The 15695-nt window shown below is 43.1% G+C and overlaps 1 protein-coding gene across 2 annotated transcripts in view; it reads right to left on the reverse strand.

Annotated features, from left to right (window-relative positions):
* The window catches only part of Cwh43 (cell wall biogenesis 43 C-terminal homolog), a 59168-nt gene that overhangs the window by 40501 nt on the left and 2972 nt on the right, over nucleotides 1–15695 (reverse strand). Inside the window, exon 1 of one of the 2 annotated variants that reach the window (XM_070012446.1) lies at nucleotides 578–961. The exons of the other annotated variant lie outside the window; for it this stretch is intronic. Within the exon in view, the coding sequence (XP_069868547.1) occupies nucleotides 578–761 (184 nt within the window). The 5' untranslated portion in view covers nucleotides 762–961. Of the gene's footprint in view, nucleotides 1–577; nucleotides 962–15695 lie in introns of those variants that run through there. 2 annotated transcript variants of the gene reach the window in all.

The following is a 15695-nucleotide window of genomic DNA, read 5'->3' on the forward strand; positions in this document are numbered from 1 at the left end:
TTCTTCTAAAGGTTGCACCTTCCAGAAATTAAGTTAGAAAGAGTGCCACCTCCAGAACCCTCCCAAATGCTTGTCTGGAAACTGATTTCAATCATACTGCAAAAGTGAGCATATGAGATTTGAGTCAGATGCTCTTTGCCAATTGCCCAAGTGCACCATGGCCGCCCGGGGCTCACACTGGGGACACGAGGTGGCCTTTCCCCTTGTTAACGTTCAGTCCTGAATTGCATTGCGATAAACTTAAAAGTCGCAGGTGGAGGCGGAGGGCCCGAAAGGGCTTGCACCTGCTATACGAGTTCAAGGCCAACATATATGTCCTCCCACTGCTCGGGTGTAATGCCAGGGCAGGGGTGGCAGCTCCGAGCATGCTCTCCCCGTAGATCCTCAGTTTCTGAACCCCCACCTCGGTCTTGTCTCCAATTCCCTTTCCTTCCGCAGCACAGGTTCCCAGGGGATGATAAACATCTCCATTCTGCACACCTTTCCCAGTTCAGTTAAGCAGGCAGGATGCAGGGCGCCACAGAGGGTTGGGGGAGCTGGCACCAGCCACCCAGGGGCGAGGGCGACCCGGGCTTACCCAGAAAAGTCTCCAGGAAGATCTCTCTCCACAGGGAGGGCATCGTGCCTCTGGGAGCAGCGAGAGCGAGGACAGACGCCCCGCGACGGCCCCGCGCTCCCCCGCAGCCGGGCACCGCGTTCGCCCTGGGGTCCCACGTCCCTGCGCAGAGTCCACAGCCTGCCAGCCCCGCCGATCTGCCCATCTGCCGGCCGCCCGGCCGATCTGAGAGCGGGTGGGGCCAGGCCTGTCGTCCTGTTCCGAACCACACCCAGCCCAGCGCAGCCTGCCCCAGCCCAGCCTGCCCCAACCCGATGCCACCTGTGCGCCCTGCGCACGGGAACCGCTTGCAGCCACTGCCCTGCGGCCCCTGCCGCCCTGATCGCGGGGGACAACGCAAGGCCCGCACAGAGATCTGTGGGCTCGAACTCTGCAGGCTGGCCAAACCTAGATTGCTTGGTCCCCTGCTCCAGGAGCAGCCTGGAGGGCCAAGCGCTGCCAGCGCGCGCGAAGGGAGGAGCAACTCCGAATCTGTGAGACCGGTTTTAAACCAGGCCTTCACAGCGGTGCGTCGCGAGGAGCCAGAGAGGAAGGCTGGAGAGGGAGGCTGGAGAGGGAGGCTGGAGAGCCTCTCCACGCCGTGCTTTGTATCCCTGACTTTGGCATTCTTCAGGCCATGATTTTTAAAGATGTTGCTAACATTTGCTCAAGAGGACAGCAAACTAGTGGCTTTGAAAAGTGCCTTGACCTCCCCAATGTAACAGTATTTGAGTGTGCATTTCTATAACAGTAGGAGATGTTCTAATGACTGGAACAAAGGAACTAGACCCATTATTTCTCCCTCAAATATTATCATTCCTGGATGCCTTGAAGGTTGGTTTTCATTGTGTTTTGTTTTGTTTTAGGTTTTTGTGGGGGCGGGGGGGGGGGTTTGGAACCTCCTTAAAGCAATTTGTTCTCATTCACTTTAACCTTTCAAAAGAGCTCACTTCTAAAACACAATGGCAAAGTACCTAAAAAAGGACAAAATGATTGTGGTAAGTTCCCTAGCCATTTTGAATAAAGAGCTCCTAATCACTTACTTCCTGATACACTGAGTCATAAAGAGAGAATAGCTTTTTAGCAAACCGTTCTGGGTCAACAGTCCATATGCAAAAGAATAAGGAATCTTTGTATATAATCTTACATTATATACAAAAATTAATTCAAACTACCAAAGGTCAGAAGAAACCTTCAGAAGAAAACATAGATCTTCATGATCTTGAATTAGATAGCAGGTTTTCACAGACAGCATCAAAAGCACAAATAACAAATGAAATATTGGCTATATTGGGCACTAGCACAAATTGAAAGCTTTTAACCAGATGCATCAATGAATGCCTATAGTACTAGCTACTCAGAAGACCAAATCATTATGCTAGGAGTGTGAGACCAGCCTTACCTCAAATAAATAATAAATAAATCATTTTTTGCTTCACAGGACCCCATGAAGAAAATGAAAAGCAAGTCAAATGTAACTCAGTTGTCAAGCGTGTGCTTAGCATGCTTGAGGCTGTGAGTTTGTTCCCCAGAACACATAGGGAAAAGTAAAATGATAACGCCCAGAATAGGAGAGAACATGTTTAAATCACACATCTATCTTAGCCCATCTACTTCCATCTCTACCTATAATGGGGTTTTCTCCTCATTCTCACTCAGATCTACTGATAAATGTCTCCCAGTGTTCAGAAAACCCAGGGATGCACTGTGAACATAAATTACGCAATTTCAGAAATGCTATTGGTATCAACTGCTTTTCTAGCAAGGAAACAGAGTGGAAGGATCAGCTCTCTACTCAGTCTTCTATTTTTCCATTATTATAGGATCCGGCATCTATCTAGAGGTCTTTTAGAAAACATTCTAACAGGGCCAAGCTCTGGAGTCTCACCCCTGTAATCCTAAACTATTCAGGAGGCTGAGATCTGAGAATCCCAGTTCAAAGCCAGCCCAGACATGAAAGTCTGTGAGACTCTTATCTCCAGTTAACCACCAGAAAACTAGAAGTGGAGTTCTGTGGCTCAAAGTGGTAGAGCACTAGTCTTGAGTGAAAGAGTTCAGGGACAATACCCTGGCCCTGAGCTCAAGCCCCAGAATCAATTTTTTAAAAAAAATTAGGCTCTACTGTTCACCAGATACTTTATATCAATGTATAGGCACCTCACACTGCTCTGTGCACACGAGGAGCCTGCGCAGCTCTCTCCCCCACCACCTGGCAGATATCCTCTGCCATTGCTCTCTTCCCTGCTGCTCTCAGCTTTAGCCTCACAATCCTTCCTAATTGGATAAACAAAATGTTGTGTATCCACGCAATGGTTTATCATTTGATCACACAAAAAGAAATGAAGAAGTAGAACATGCTACAGCAAGGATATGTCTGTGAAAAAATGTGTTAGGAAGATAGACATGAAAGTCACATATTTGCTCCATATGTCCATCTGGATGAAATGTTCAGAGGAGGGGAATTCACAGAGCCTAAAAGAGCAGGGGTGGTTACCAGAAAAAAAGGTCAGGGGGAGGAAGAGGAGAGTAAGAAGTGACTGATTGATGGATAAAGCTCTTCTTTTAGAGGCAAATGAAAATATCCTGGAGTTAGAGTGTGGTGACAGTTTCATAACACTATGAATATAGTATAGCCACTAGACTGTACACTTTTAAAGTGAGTTTAATGAAATGCTAATTATATCCCCCTCAGAAAATACATATTTTGAAGTTGTGTGCCCATGACCCATACCTGTAATCCTGTAATCCTAGCTACTCAGCAAAAAGCAGAACTACAGATGTGGCTCAAATGGTAGAATGCCAACCAAGCAAAAGTAAGTCTCACAAGCCAAAGACCCTAAGTTCAAACCCATACTGCCAAAATTAACGTTAAAAAATATCTAGTAGCCAGGCTTCGGTGCCTCATGCCTGCAGTCCTAGCTGAGATCTCAGGAAGCTGAGATCTGAGAGTTGCAGTTCAAAGCCAGCCCGGGCAGGAAAGTCCATGAGACTCTTATCTCCAATTAACTGCCAGAAAACCAGAAGTGGCACTGTGGCTCAAGTGGTAGAGTGCTTGCCTTGAGCTGAAGAGTTCAGGGACAGCACCCAGGCCCAGAGTTCAAACCCCATGACTAACCAAAACAAAAAACAAAGACAAAAAAACACCACCCTCTAGTATCCAGATAATATTTTAAAACTATGACAACTGGGGCTGGGAAGGTGGCTCAGTGGTAGAGTGCTTGCCTTGCATGCCTGAGGCCCTGGGTTCGATTCCTCAGCACCACATAAGCAAAAAGAAAAAAGCCGGAAGTGGCGCTGTGGCTCAAGTGGTAGAGCCCTAGCCTTGAGCTGAAGAGCTGAGGGACAGCGCCCAGGCCCAGAGTTCAGGCCCCACAACCGGACCCCAAAAAAAAAAAAAAAAAACTATGACAACTCAATAATAAAAAAAGATAGAAAAAGATGTTAAGCGTATTTCATTAGGGAAGGGCACATCAAAACCACAGTAAAATACCACTTTATACTCACCAAGAGGGCTATGATCAAAAGTAAGATATTAACCCTTATTGACAAGAATATGGAGACACTGCACCCCATATATTGCTGATGGAATGTAAAGTGGAATAGTCACTTAGGAAATGTCTGGCATTTCCTCTTTAAATACAGAGTTACAATGGGATCCAGTAATCCCACTCCAAAGGATCGACACATGAGAAATAAAAACATATATGAACTTGTATACAAATAATGGCACTGTTTATAGTATCCAAACTTGGAAACCATCAAAATATGCAATAACAAATTATAATAGTATACCCACAAATAGAATATCATTCAGAAATAAAAAGGAATGGAAAACTGTGCTCACTGACAAAAAACAAGTTATTCCCCTCCAAAAAAAGTCACATACTGACTGGAACCAGGTCACATGAGGGAATGGGTGGGTTGGGAGAGATAAGGGATAATGATGAATGAAACGGGTGACATTGATCAAGATACATTGTACTCGCAAATTGACATGTCCCATCAAAACCCCTTTGTACAACTATTTAAAGGGAAAAAAGTTTAAAGGAAAAAATATCACATATACAATATCACATATATAATTCTACTCATATAAGATATTCTAATAGTGACTAAGAGTAGATTAGTGGTGGCTTAGAGCTGTAAAGGGGCAGGAAAAGGGAAGGGATTAAAAAGGACAGTTTCTTCTAAGAGAAGATGAAATGTTCCACTATTAGCTTGACATTGATTGCACAACTCTATCAATATACTAAAAACACTTCATTGTACTTGTAAAATATCTGACTCATACAGGGTGTGAACTATGTCTCCAGAAGGCTGTTTGCAAAAAGCAACGGATGTTGGTTATATTTCTTTAAAATGTTTGTGACAGCCGGGCACCGGTGGCTCACACCTGTAATCTTAGCAACTCAGGAGGCTGAGATCTGTGAACTGCAGTTCAAAGCTAACCCTGGCAGGAAAGTCCATGACTCATCTGCAATTAACCACCAGAAAACTGGAAGTGGCGCTGTGGCTCCAGTGGCAGAGCACTCACCTTGAGCTGAAGAGCTGACAGACAGCACCCAGGCCCAGAGTTCAAGTCCCACGATCAACAACAACAACAACAATTTAAAAAAAACACACCAAAAAGCAAAACAAAAAATGTTTGTGACAGGGTGGCAGATATTAAGTCTCTAACACTCTCCAGTAATTGAAGGACTTCAGTAGCTAGAAACATGTACCCTGCAATTTCCTTCCTTGCTGTCCATGTATGCTTCATTGCCACATGCTCATTAAAAAAAGTAAACCATCTACTCCTGGGCTGTAAGTGCCTGGAAGTACTTTGTAAAATACCTTTCTGTAGCTAAATGCTAGAAAAACTTTACTGTTACTAAGGGCACAGTGTTGGGTTGCTTTTTTTCCCCCCTCTACTCAAGGCTCCATTTGGGGGTCTATTTTGGGGACTCTCTCTTTGTCCCTCTCCTTCCTCCTCCTCCTCCTCCTCCTCCATCCTCCTCCTCCTCTTTCCCCTCCTCCTCCTCTTCCCCCTCCTTTTCTTCTTCCTCTTCTCTCTCTCTATCTCTCTCTCTCTGCCCTTTCCCTCTTTTACTCCCTCTCCCTCTCTTCTCCCTCTCCCTCCCCCCCCACTCTGTCTTTCTCTTTCTATCACCTTGAGCTTAGCTAACCCCAAGGAATTCTGGAAAATGCAATCTAGCCCAGAAAGGGAAGGAAATCAAATTTTGGTGAGCAGTTGTCAATCCCTGCTACATGGGGGTGTGGGCTTTGAGGCTTAAATAGACACTAAGTTATGCAGCACAGAGCCTAGGGAACAGCCCTGTACCCAAGGAAGTTAAGTATGCCATCCAATGATATTTGGTCCAAGCACATGATAGGCCTTTGGGACGTGTTTCACAAGTGTGTCGATGGCATCTTCAGTCTAGAATCATGTAAACGGCCTTCTCAAATCTTTTAGGAGACATTCTGGCATTTCTCCAACTGCTGCAACTTGAGAACTGACTGCAGGAGTAATTTCATCAGAGGTCCATGCCCAGCTACCAGAGAAAAGAATGTTTCCATTATTTGCAATCATTTTTCTGATTTGCCAATTTGCCCTTCCTTGGTAGATTGTAGGAAAGTTACTCACCATTCCTGGTGCTTTCCTATGTAGCTTCTTGTTCTTGTAGCAGACTCATGATGAGTGGCTTTTAATTTCATCCCCGAGTATCATACATTAGATAGAATGGATATAGGAGCTTTTAATGAACTCCCTTATTCTGCACAGTTTGGTTGCTACTGAGTTAGGGAATAATTCACAGATGTGACTTATTCTGTAACTAATGAAGTAACAGCAATGTGCAGCCTGGACTGCCTATAAACGCTCCCATATATGGAAGTTTATTGCTGCTACCTTGATTTTCATACTTATGCTCTGCCTGGGTTTCATTTAATTTTGGAGGTCATTGTCTTTCATTTTTGGTGGGATCTCTTCTGTGACCTTAAGTTGACAATTACATTATTATTTTACCTGGAAAGAATAAAGTCCGTTAGAGTTCTGCCCACTGCCTCCTCCTCTTCCCCTAGTTCTTACAGCATGATAACATTAAGTTCAATCAGAACATATTAAGACCATATTTCTTCATATCAGAAGGTACAAGTCTCCACTAGGAGATGACACCTTGGCATGATGAGAAATTTCCTAGTCTCAGTGAAAACTCAAAATTCTTTTCTTTAAATAAGTTCAAGGGTAATTCCATTGTGGCAATTCAGGTTTCCAGTTAGGCTTATTAGTATTAGTATTTTTAAGCCACATAGGGAAAGTTTGGTTCTTATTTTACAGTGACAAAGGTCTATTTCTCCTGGGTTTCATAAGTCCATCACGGGGCCCTGGCATCATCCCGAGACTCAGGTGAAGGAACATCCTGTACCTACAGTTCTCACGGGAGTCACATTTCTATTCATGCTCAGAAAACCTAGGAGCTAGGATGCAGCTCGGTGGTAGAGCACTTGTCTACCATGCACAAGGCCTGGTTTCCATCACCAGCACAGCAAAAACAAACAAACTCAATGTCCAAGACATCCTCGATGGATCAGTGCTATGGGTGGCATAAACGTTTTCTAAAGGCCCATACTGGCAAAGGCTTGGTCAGCAGCCCATGGCCCTGTTGGGAAGTGGCAGGACCTTTGAGGCCCAGTGAAAGCCCCTTATTGGGCATGTACCCTTGAAGAGGATATAGGGGCATCAGCCTCGGCCTCAAGCTCTCTTTCAACTTTAGCCACTATGAAGGGAGCAGCTTTGCTCAACTTGCACTCCCTACTGTACTGTGCTGCCTGGTCCTGGGTCCGGAGGCACAGGCTGAAACCTCCATTAAGTATTGTCAAAACAAACCTTTCTTCTTTGTAAGTGGATCCTTCGGTATTTATCACAGTAACAGAAAACTGACTAACGCAGGCAGTGTATACTAAAAAGTTAGGAATGATAACACAATCTACTGCAGCTCTCTTTTCAGAAAAAAAAGAATGTTTTCATTTTAATTATTTCTCATTGATTAGTAGCTATTTAAATGATGTCTTTGGTTGTTATAATATCCCAGAGGAATATTTATTCAGTCAGTATCATAGGGAGAAATAACCTAACCCATGTCTGGATTCCAGCTCCACCAGGGATTACTAGCTTGGGGCTAAGAGTTCAGGAGGAACCTGAAGAGACATGTTCCCCAGCACTAGATGCCACAGTCCATCCCCCGCCACGTCTCTAATGAGAACTCAACTCAACTCAAACTTCTGTCACAAGTACTAAAGCCACCATGGTTCCCAGACCTGGCCTTTTCAGCGACCATTTCTGTTACCATGGCCAGTTAGGAGAGGTAAATGTAGGTCCTTCAAAAAGCAGATTCCATCAGAAATGGAAGGTATTTCTGAAGAAAATGCCTGTGGAAGATGATCATGAGGAGGGCACCAGGGGCAAAGCCCTCAGCCATGACATGCACCAGAGGGAGGAAGGGAAGAAAGTTGGGGTAGGAAGAGCTGCAGATCTTTGTCACCTCTGAGAAGATCTCTGGCAAGCAGAAGAGGTGTCTATTACAGTCAAACCCAAACTGAAGAACAAACTAAAAGCAAAAGACTTGGAATGCTGGCCACCAGTACCTCACATCTATAATCCTGACGACTCAGGAGGATGAGATCTGAGGATTGTAGTTCAAAGCCAGCCAGCCAAATCCAAAACACTATTATCTCCAATTAACCAGCACAAACACTGAAGTGGAGAAGTGGCTTAAATGGTAGCATGTCAGCCTTAAGCAAAAAAGCTAAAGGAAAATACAAGGCCCTGAGTTCAAGCCTGGTCACTAGTTCAAGAGTGAGGCCCTGGGGGGGGGGGGTGGACAGGGGGAGGAGGAGTGTAGTTGTGGAGGTGGGAGGGAAGGGATGGTAGGGGAAAAACAAAGGAGGAGGCAACAATGCTTAATAAGAAATGTACTCATTACTTTGCTCATGTAACTGTAACCCCTCTGTACAATATTTTCACAATTAAAAACTTATTTAAAAAAAACAAAGAGTAAGGCCCTGAGTCAAATGCCTAGTAAGGCAAAAAAAAAAAAGAAAGAAAGAAAAAAGGCCTTGAGAAAAACATTTTCAATTTAGCAAAAATAGAATAAGTTTGGGAGCCCAATGCCAGTGGCTCATGCCTACAATTCTAGCCACTCAGGAGGAAACTGAGATGTAGAGGATCACAATTTGAAGCCAGGCTGGCCAGAGAAATTCTTGAGACTCCATTTCCAAAATAACCATTTAAATGGCTGAAATGATAGAATATCAGCAGAGTGAAAAAGCCGAGGGTGCACACGTTCCTAAGTTCAAACCAGGTTACTAGAAGAAGGAAAACAAGTTCACAAAAATGTCTAATTCACACCCTAATATAAATATTCAATTTTCATTTAGACCTATAAGCAAAAGCACCATCTTCACACAGATTTATTTTTAGGCTTAGTTAGCATAACATACTCCAAAAATCAAGGGAGTACATTATATAAAATTTACCTATCATTAGGCAGTTTCTTTGATATATCCATTCATTCTCATTTATCCTAACATTTTCTTGAACCTTGTCTATGCGTGCAGCCCTCATGGTCTCATGGTCCCTAAGAGACAAGTACAGCATTGTCCCCATAAACAGGAACTCACAGCCCTGGGGTGGAGCAAGTGCTCAGGTCGTCATGGCCCAGCTGTTAGGGCTGCTATGGCTGAGCTGGAGCTCTGTGAGCAAGCCTGAGGGAGTTTTGGGGTGGCAAGGACAGAAGCACGGGGGGATTGGTCTATTTTCTCACGGTGCAGTCTGGGACATATGGCCTCCTGAAGTCTCCATTTTCCCACTCGTAAAGTGAAACTAATGATAGAATGTGGGAAGCAATGGCATCAGTGCCCTAACTGGTCTGACAGACCAAAGAGGACTTATGTCATGCTGCTAGTCAGCTCCCTCAGAAGGCTAGACACAACAGATAAAAATTTGGAAGGAGTTACTGAAATACAAGAATCCTATTAGTATTATCAAGTGCCTTGCTCATTTGTTCATACTATAAGTATTTTGGGGGCAGTTACTGTATGTCCTTCTCACACTGGGAAATGGGAAGTGGCGGGCAGGAGAGAATATCAGATGTTGGGTAGACTCAGCATGTTCACGTCTTCTTAGATTAAGATTACTCAGTACAAATGCCAGGCACTTGTGGCTCATACCGGTAATCCTAGCTACCCAGGAGGTTGAAATTTGAGGATTGTGGTTGGAAACCAGCCCGGACAAACAAATCTGAAAGACTATTATCTCCAGTTAACCAACAAAAAACCAGATGTGGATCAAATGGTGGAGTACCAACTTTAAGTCAAAAGTAAGCAAGAACTTGAGACTCTGAATTGAAGCCCCAGTACCAGCACGCACACACACACACACACACACACACACACACACACACACACACACACACACACACACATACACACACACACAAGATTACTCAGTATAACCAATTCACAACATTTTAATGTAACCCTAGGCATAGTACCAAGACTGTATGAAGTTTTAGGATACAGCTTTTGAGCTCATAGTAGACTTCTTGGTCATTCTCTTTTGCCAATATTCAAACATTCATTATGATGTAAGCAGTTTAAAACATATACAATATACAGACCTCTGAGGGTTTATAATGTAAGCAGAAAGAAGCGAGGTGATGGACTAAACGAGGTGATGGACTAAACCAACAGATGTCTGTACACGTGTCTTTGAGAAGCGTGAAATTGTTTCTGGGACGGTGAAGGCATTTTATTTATTTATTTATTTATTTATTTATTTATTTATTTATTTATTTAGGTTGGTCGTGGGGCCTGAACTTGAGCCTGGGTGCTGTCCCTCAGCTCTTCAGTTCAAGGCTAACACTCTACCACTTAAGCCACAGTGCCAATTCAGGCTTTTTGCCACAGTGCCAATTCAGGCTTTTTTCTGCTTATGTGGTTCTGAGGAATCGAACCCAGGGCCTCAGGCATGCAAGGCAAGCGCTCTACCACTGAGCCACCTTCCCAGTCCCAGTAAAGGCATTTTATATTCAATGTCTGTCATGACAGAACCATGGAAAGACAATTGAGGGACTCTTCCAGAGAGACTTCAGGGAAGAAAATAGAATCTGGCAGTTTGCTCATTAAGAAAATAGATTTCACATTAGCAAAAGAAAGATCTTTCTTACAAAGCAAAAGCTCACCTGGATTCGGGTGATGGAAGCAGATAGCTTGAGTGATAAAGATTTCCAAAGGCACCATGTAATTGTACCTCCTCTGTACAGTATTTTAACAATAATAATAAAAGAAAAGATTTCTAAGGGCAGAGCCTGGGGGAAGGTGAGTGCAGGTGAAATGGAAACAGCTAAAAAAGGAACCATCTCAAAAAAGTAGGAGTTGAATTTGGTGTTTATGGAGTAAGCCCTCTGTGTAAAATGGAAGTCTCGAAGCCAAAGACAAAAGCAGTGAAAGGTACCTGCAACCTGACACATACGCACATGGAGTTTTCTGGACTCAATGAGCAGGACAAGACAGAGCAGATTGTATACCACTGCTCCTTGCAAGTTAAAGCCTATTCTATACCTCTGCCTGCCAGGCAGTGTTTTCAATTTGCCTGCACTTTCCCTCCCTCCCACTCCCTTTTCCTCTCCCTTTCCTCTCTTCCAAGTCTAGTCTTTCCTATTCAAATTCACAGACAAAACCAAGTACACAATTCCAGGATGCCACAAGCTTTGTTAGTGTAGTTAAAGGTGTGGTGGCTCATCTGGAGAGTGGGGTAACTCCTGCTGAGTGAATAAGGGGGTGTAACTGCACACTTGGGGGGTATTTGTTATACTTGTATATTTTCATGTCTCTGTTACATCTTGGGAATTGTTTTGATTCAATCCCTGTGTTTAGCACCCAGTCTTTGAGCTATCTAAGAAACATAAAGGAATCCGCATATGGACATTTTTTTTTTCTAAAGCCACTTAATTACTGGTAAAGGCCAAACAGAAGCATGTGACTTAGCTATGCAGCAACAGTGGTGTCCTGATAACTGAATGCAAGAATGGGGCCATTCACCCACACCCACCAGCCCAGCGTCTCCGAAAAGCTACCTGAATCACAGGTGCAGAGTCTGCGCTTGGGTCCAATTAGAACAGAGCACACGCTCTCAGCTGGCTGCTGTCACCAGACAGAGAGGGGTGTGGGGAGCTGAACAAAGCATGCCAACAGCACCTTGCCAAGCCACCAGCATCTCTTGGGGAAAACTTGAGCCTGACAAGCCAGAAGTGGTACCTTATTAACCTGTGCCTAGGATACAGGGGATTTCTCCCTCTCCCTTTTATCCCCTCCCTTTCCTCTCTTCCATGTCTCGTGTAACATCACTACTGATGTATTTACTGGCTTATCTGTGTAATGGGCAACTTACTACTGCCAACTTTAAATAAGAAGTCACTGAGAGAAAACTAGGGGTCTAGGGTATTCCAGGTGGCCTGTTGTCTAAACAGCAGATCTTATCCTGACAAATCACTTGATAAGCTTCCCTCAGTTTTGAAATGTATTTCCTGGAAGCATGGAAGGAAGGCAAAATCATGTACTAGAAGGCTGGAATGCAAAACAGGCTTGGTGGAGGCAGAGAATGAATTTGCATAAGGAGCCCAGTGCCTTCTGGGAGATAGTGGAGATTTAGGGAGGACATTAGGACATTTGTTTTGATCTGGAGAGTTAAAGGTTAAAAATTGACTGGTGGCAATAGTGTTAACATAGTCCAGCATTTGGAGATACAATGCAGGTGGCAACAAAAAGATTTTTAAAAATAAAAGAATAAAAAAAATAAAGCTGGGAATGTGGCTTAGTGGTAGAGTGCTTGCTTAGCATGCATGAAACCCTGGGTTCGAGTCCTCAGTACCACATAAACAGAAAAAGCCAGAAATGGTGCTGTGACTCAAGTGGTAGATCACTAGCCTTAAGCGAAAGAAGCTCAGGGACAGTGCCCAGGCCCTGAGTGCAAGCCCCAGCACTGGCAAAAAAATAAATAAATAAAAACAATACTTTATTTAAAGTGGCACATTTTCCACAATAAAAAGAAAACCTGATGACATGGCAATTCTTTTGCCAGCTAATGCACATGTCTATACAAACAATAGTACTCTGCTAATTTGAAATTAGCAGGCAATCTCTACGGAGTGGAACGGTTAGGAAATTGTATACTATAATAGAAGAGCATGAAGTCCCACATCAATAATAGTGTACATGCAATGTAACCACAGCCAGTACCCCATTCACTAAAACCAACAGATGATAGCCTGATGGTCAACACATGAGCAAATAATTATGATAATTACAAGTAGTTATTGCAAGTTAAAGAAAGTTTTGGTGTGATATTTCCTTGCAAATAGCCTGTTTGGTCTGGAGGTATCAGCCTGGTGCACGGGGTATGAACAAATTCACCAAGAGGCAGAGCGGCAAGTAAGAAGACAGAGGCTTATTCACTCTCTGAGTAAGAGAAGGAAAGGGCACGACACCACAAGCAGTGTTGGCAATGAGTAGGAGTAAGCCTGGGTTCCCAGGCAGTTCAGATGTAAAGGAGATGCTGTAGTTGTAGTTTAGCTAGCAATTGCAGGAAACTGATGGCGTCGTTGGTTTTTCAGTATGTTGTGTTAGTTAGTTAGTTTGTTTGTTTGTTTGTGCCGGTGGGTTTTTTGGCAGCTTGTACAATCCCTTCCAGACATACATTGTCAAAACAGGATGCAGGTACTTCTGCTTGAGTTTAGAAGAACAGTTTGTATAAAAACCAAGTCAAACAGCCTTCCTGCTAAGAAAATATGGCATCTTTTACAAGATGGAGACAGTTAAGCTCATACAAGCTGGGGTCTTACAGAGCTTAGGTCTGCTCCTTCATTTATTAATTCATACCCTTTAGACTCAAAAGGGATCTTCAAAATCATCTAGTTGATTAGGGGTAGCAAATATCTGAGTTTTCTTATTTTATAGTAAGAAATTGACTTATCCAAGGTTAAGTTATTCCAGGGCCAAAACTAGGCCAGTCTCACATTTTCTAGGTCATACCTTGAACACTTTTTAAAAGTGTCTAATTCTGACTTCTCTATTTTAAACTGACTTTCCACCCACTGTGTCTACATTAAGGCAATTGTCAGCACAGACTAGAACAGCAGAAATACAAGTTGTCCCCAAACCCTGGTGCCTCCTGGGAACTGAGGAATTCCATGAGATGTGGCAGATGTCCCATGGAGGTAAGGATCCTCATAAAGGCCTCAGAAGTGTGCTCATCTGTTTACCAAGACTTTTGTGTTGATCCTACTGGGGTTTGAACTCAGGATCTCAAACTTGCTAGACAGTCACTCCAAATAACCACCAGAAAACCGGAAGTGGCGCTGTGGTAGAGCATTCACCTTGAGCTGACAGAGCAGGGACAGAGCCCAGGCCCAGAGTTCAAGCCCCACAACTGACAAAAAAAATATAAACAAAAAGAGTGGCCCAAAACATCTGAGGGAAACTAGGAAGAGGGCACAGAATCAGGGGGAAACGGGTGAAAAAATAGAACAGAGGGGCATCAGCTGCACTGGACATTGATGAAAACTAAGCAACTCAAGGGCAGCAATAGAAGGGAGGGAATGAGAGAGAAAGAGGGAACAGCTTGCCCTAAGCAAAAGGAGGGAAATGTACATATCACTCGATTTGGAAAAAATAGTTTTAGTGTCAAACTTCACAGAGTTCACAAGCTTTCTAGACCATGATAATGGCCATGTGCCCTATGAAGGTTAAAATGTGTTTGTGACATTAACCAAGTATCACCATCCCACAATACTGTGAAATTTATGCAATCACTTCGTCTCAATGAAGAAAAAAAGAGTGACCCAAAGCCAATTTGGGATGATTGACTGTAGAATCATTATTTTATCAGAAATTTGGAAAGATTTTTTTCTTTTTTGAGTTTTGGCAAATCACGGATCATCTGTTGATCGAGAATAACATCATTGAACATGTGTTGTTTGACTCCCTATCATTTATTAAAGAATTGAAAGTAAGTTTAGCTTTAGTAAATCAAAGGAATGAATTGATTACTATGAAGAATTAAGTCAAAAGAAATTAGTCTAACATTGAGGAACAAACAAAAAGTTTCAGATCAAGCTAGGACTGTGTTTGTATATATGGAAAGCTCTTGGCATGCCGGGCTAGGGAGAGAACATGTTCTGTCTCCCTATCTCAAAACACATGTCACAGACTCCTGGAAGCTGAGGAAATAGCTCTTCTGCTTGCTTAAGCATAGATGAACAGCTAGTCAAGCATTTTCCTGAGATTGGGGAAGTGGTTTGAGCTTGCTCTAAAATAGTTTAGATAATAATATACAAAGACATTGTCTCATAGGTTAAGTAAAAATGTATCTGTTGAAATTCTTTGTGTGAATGTCTCCTGACTAAATCTTGGCAAAGATAATGCTTGCTTGTCTTTAAATACCCACTAACAATAAAGCACAGTATGCAGTGGCATACTGTTTGCACTCTGCATCCCCTGTGTCTGGTGATTTCGTGACCCTTACCCAGGGACCCCAATGCCTTAGAAGTTGACAAACCATGATAGTTGAAAATCTGAATTACTGTTGTATTCTTGCTGTAGAAAATACTACAAACTTGTTTTTTTTTATTAAGAGCAAGAGAATGTGGGGAAGCTGGGTGAGACAGATAATTTATTTCTTTAAAGTTTTTATATATTCTGTGGTGTTTGTGATAGTTACCATAATTTAAAATGTGTCATTTGTGGTAATTTCTTATTCTAGCATAGATAGATAGCATCTTCCAAGTATTTTTCCATTTTAAAGGTCATTAGAAGGTCGTAAACCTCATGTCTTAAAAAGCCCAAACCTGCCTCTGGATGTTAGTCAGATAGCAGTATGTTTTCTTTATAGGAAGAAATGGGAGGTGGGGGTCACTCACTGAAGCTGACCTCAGTGTTCACCTGCATGGAAGTTGTACTATATCTCCACCAGCAGGTGGCAGTAAGGTACAGCGATTTCAAATAACAGCATGTGTTCGCCATCAAAAATAAAAGCAAGATAAAAGGGGTTCTTTTGTTTCTTGTT

The sequence above is a fragment of the Dipodomys merriami genome, unplaced genomic scaffold, assembly GCF_024711535.1.
Source record: "Dipodomys merriami isolate MVZ:Mamm:240054 unplaced genomic scaffold, mDipMer1.0.p SCAF_9, whole genome shotgun sequence".
Taxonomy (NCBI): domain Eukaryota; kingdom Metazoa; phylum Chordata; class Mammalia; order Rodentia; family Heteromyidae; genus Dipodomys; species Dipodomys merriami.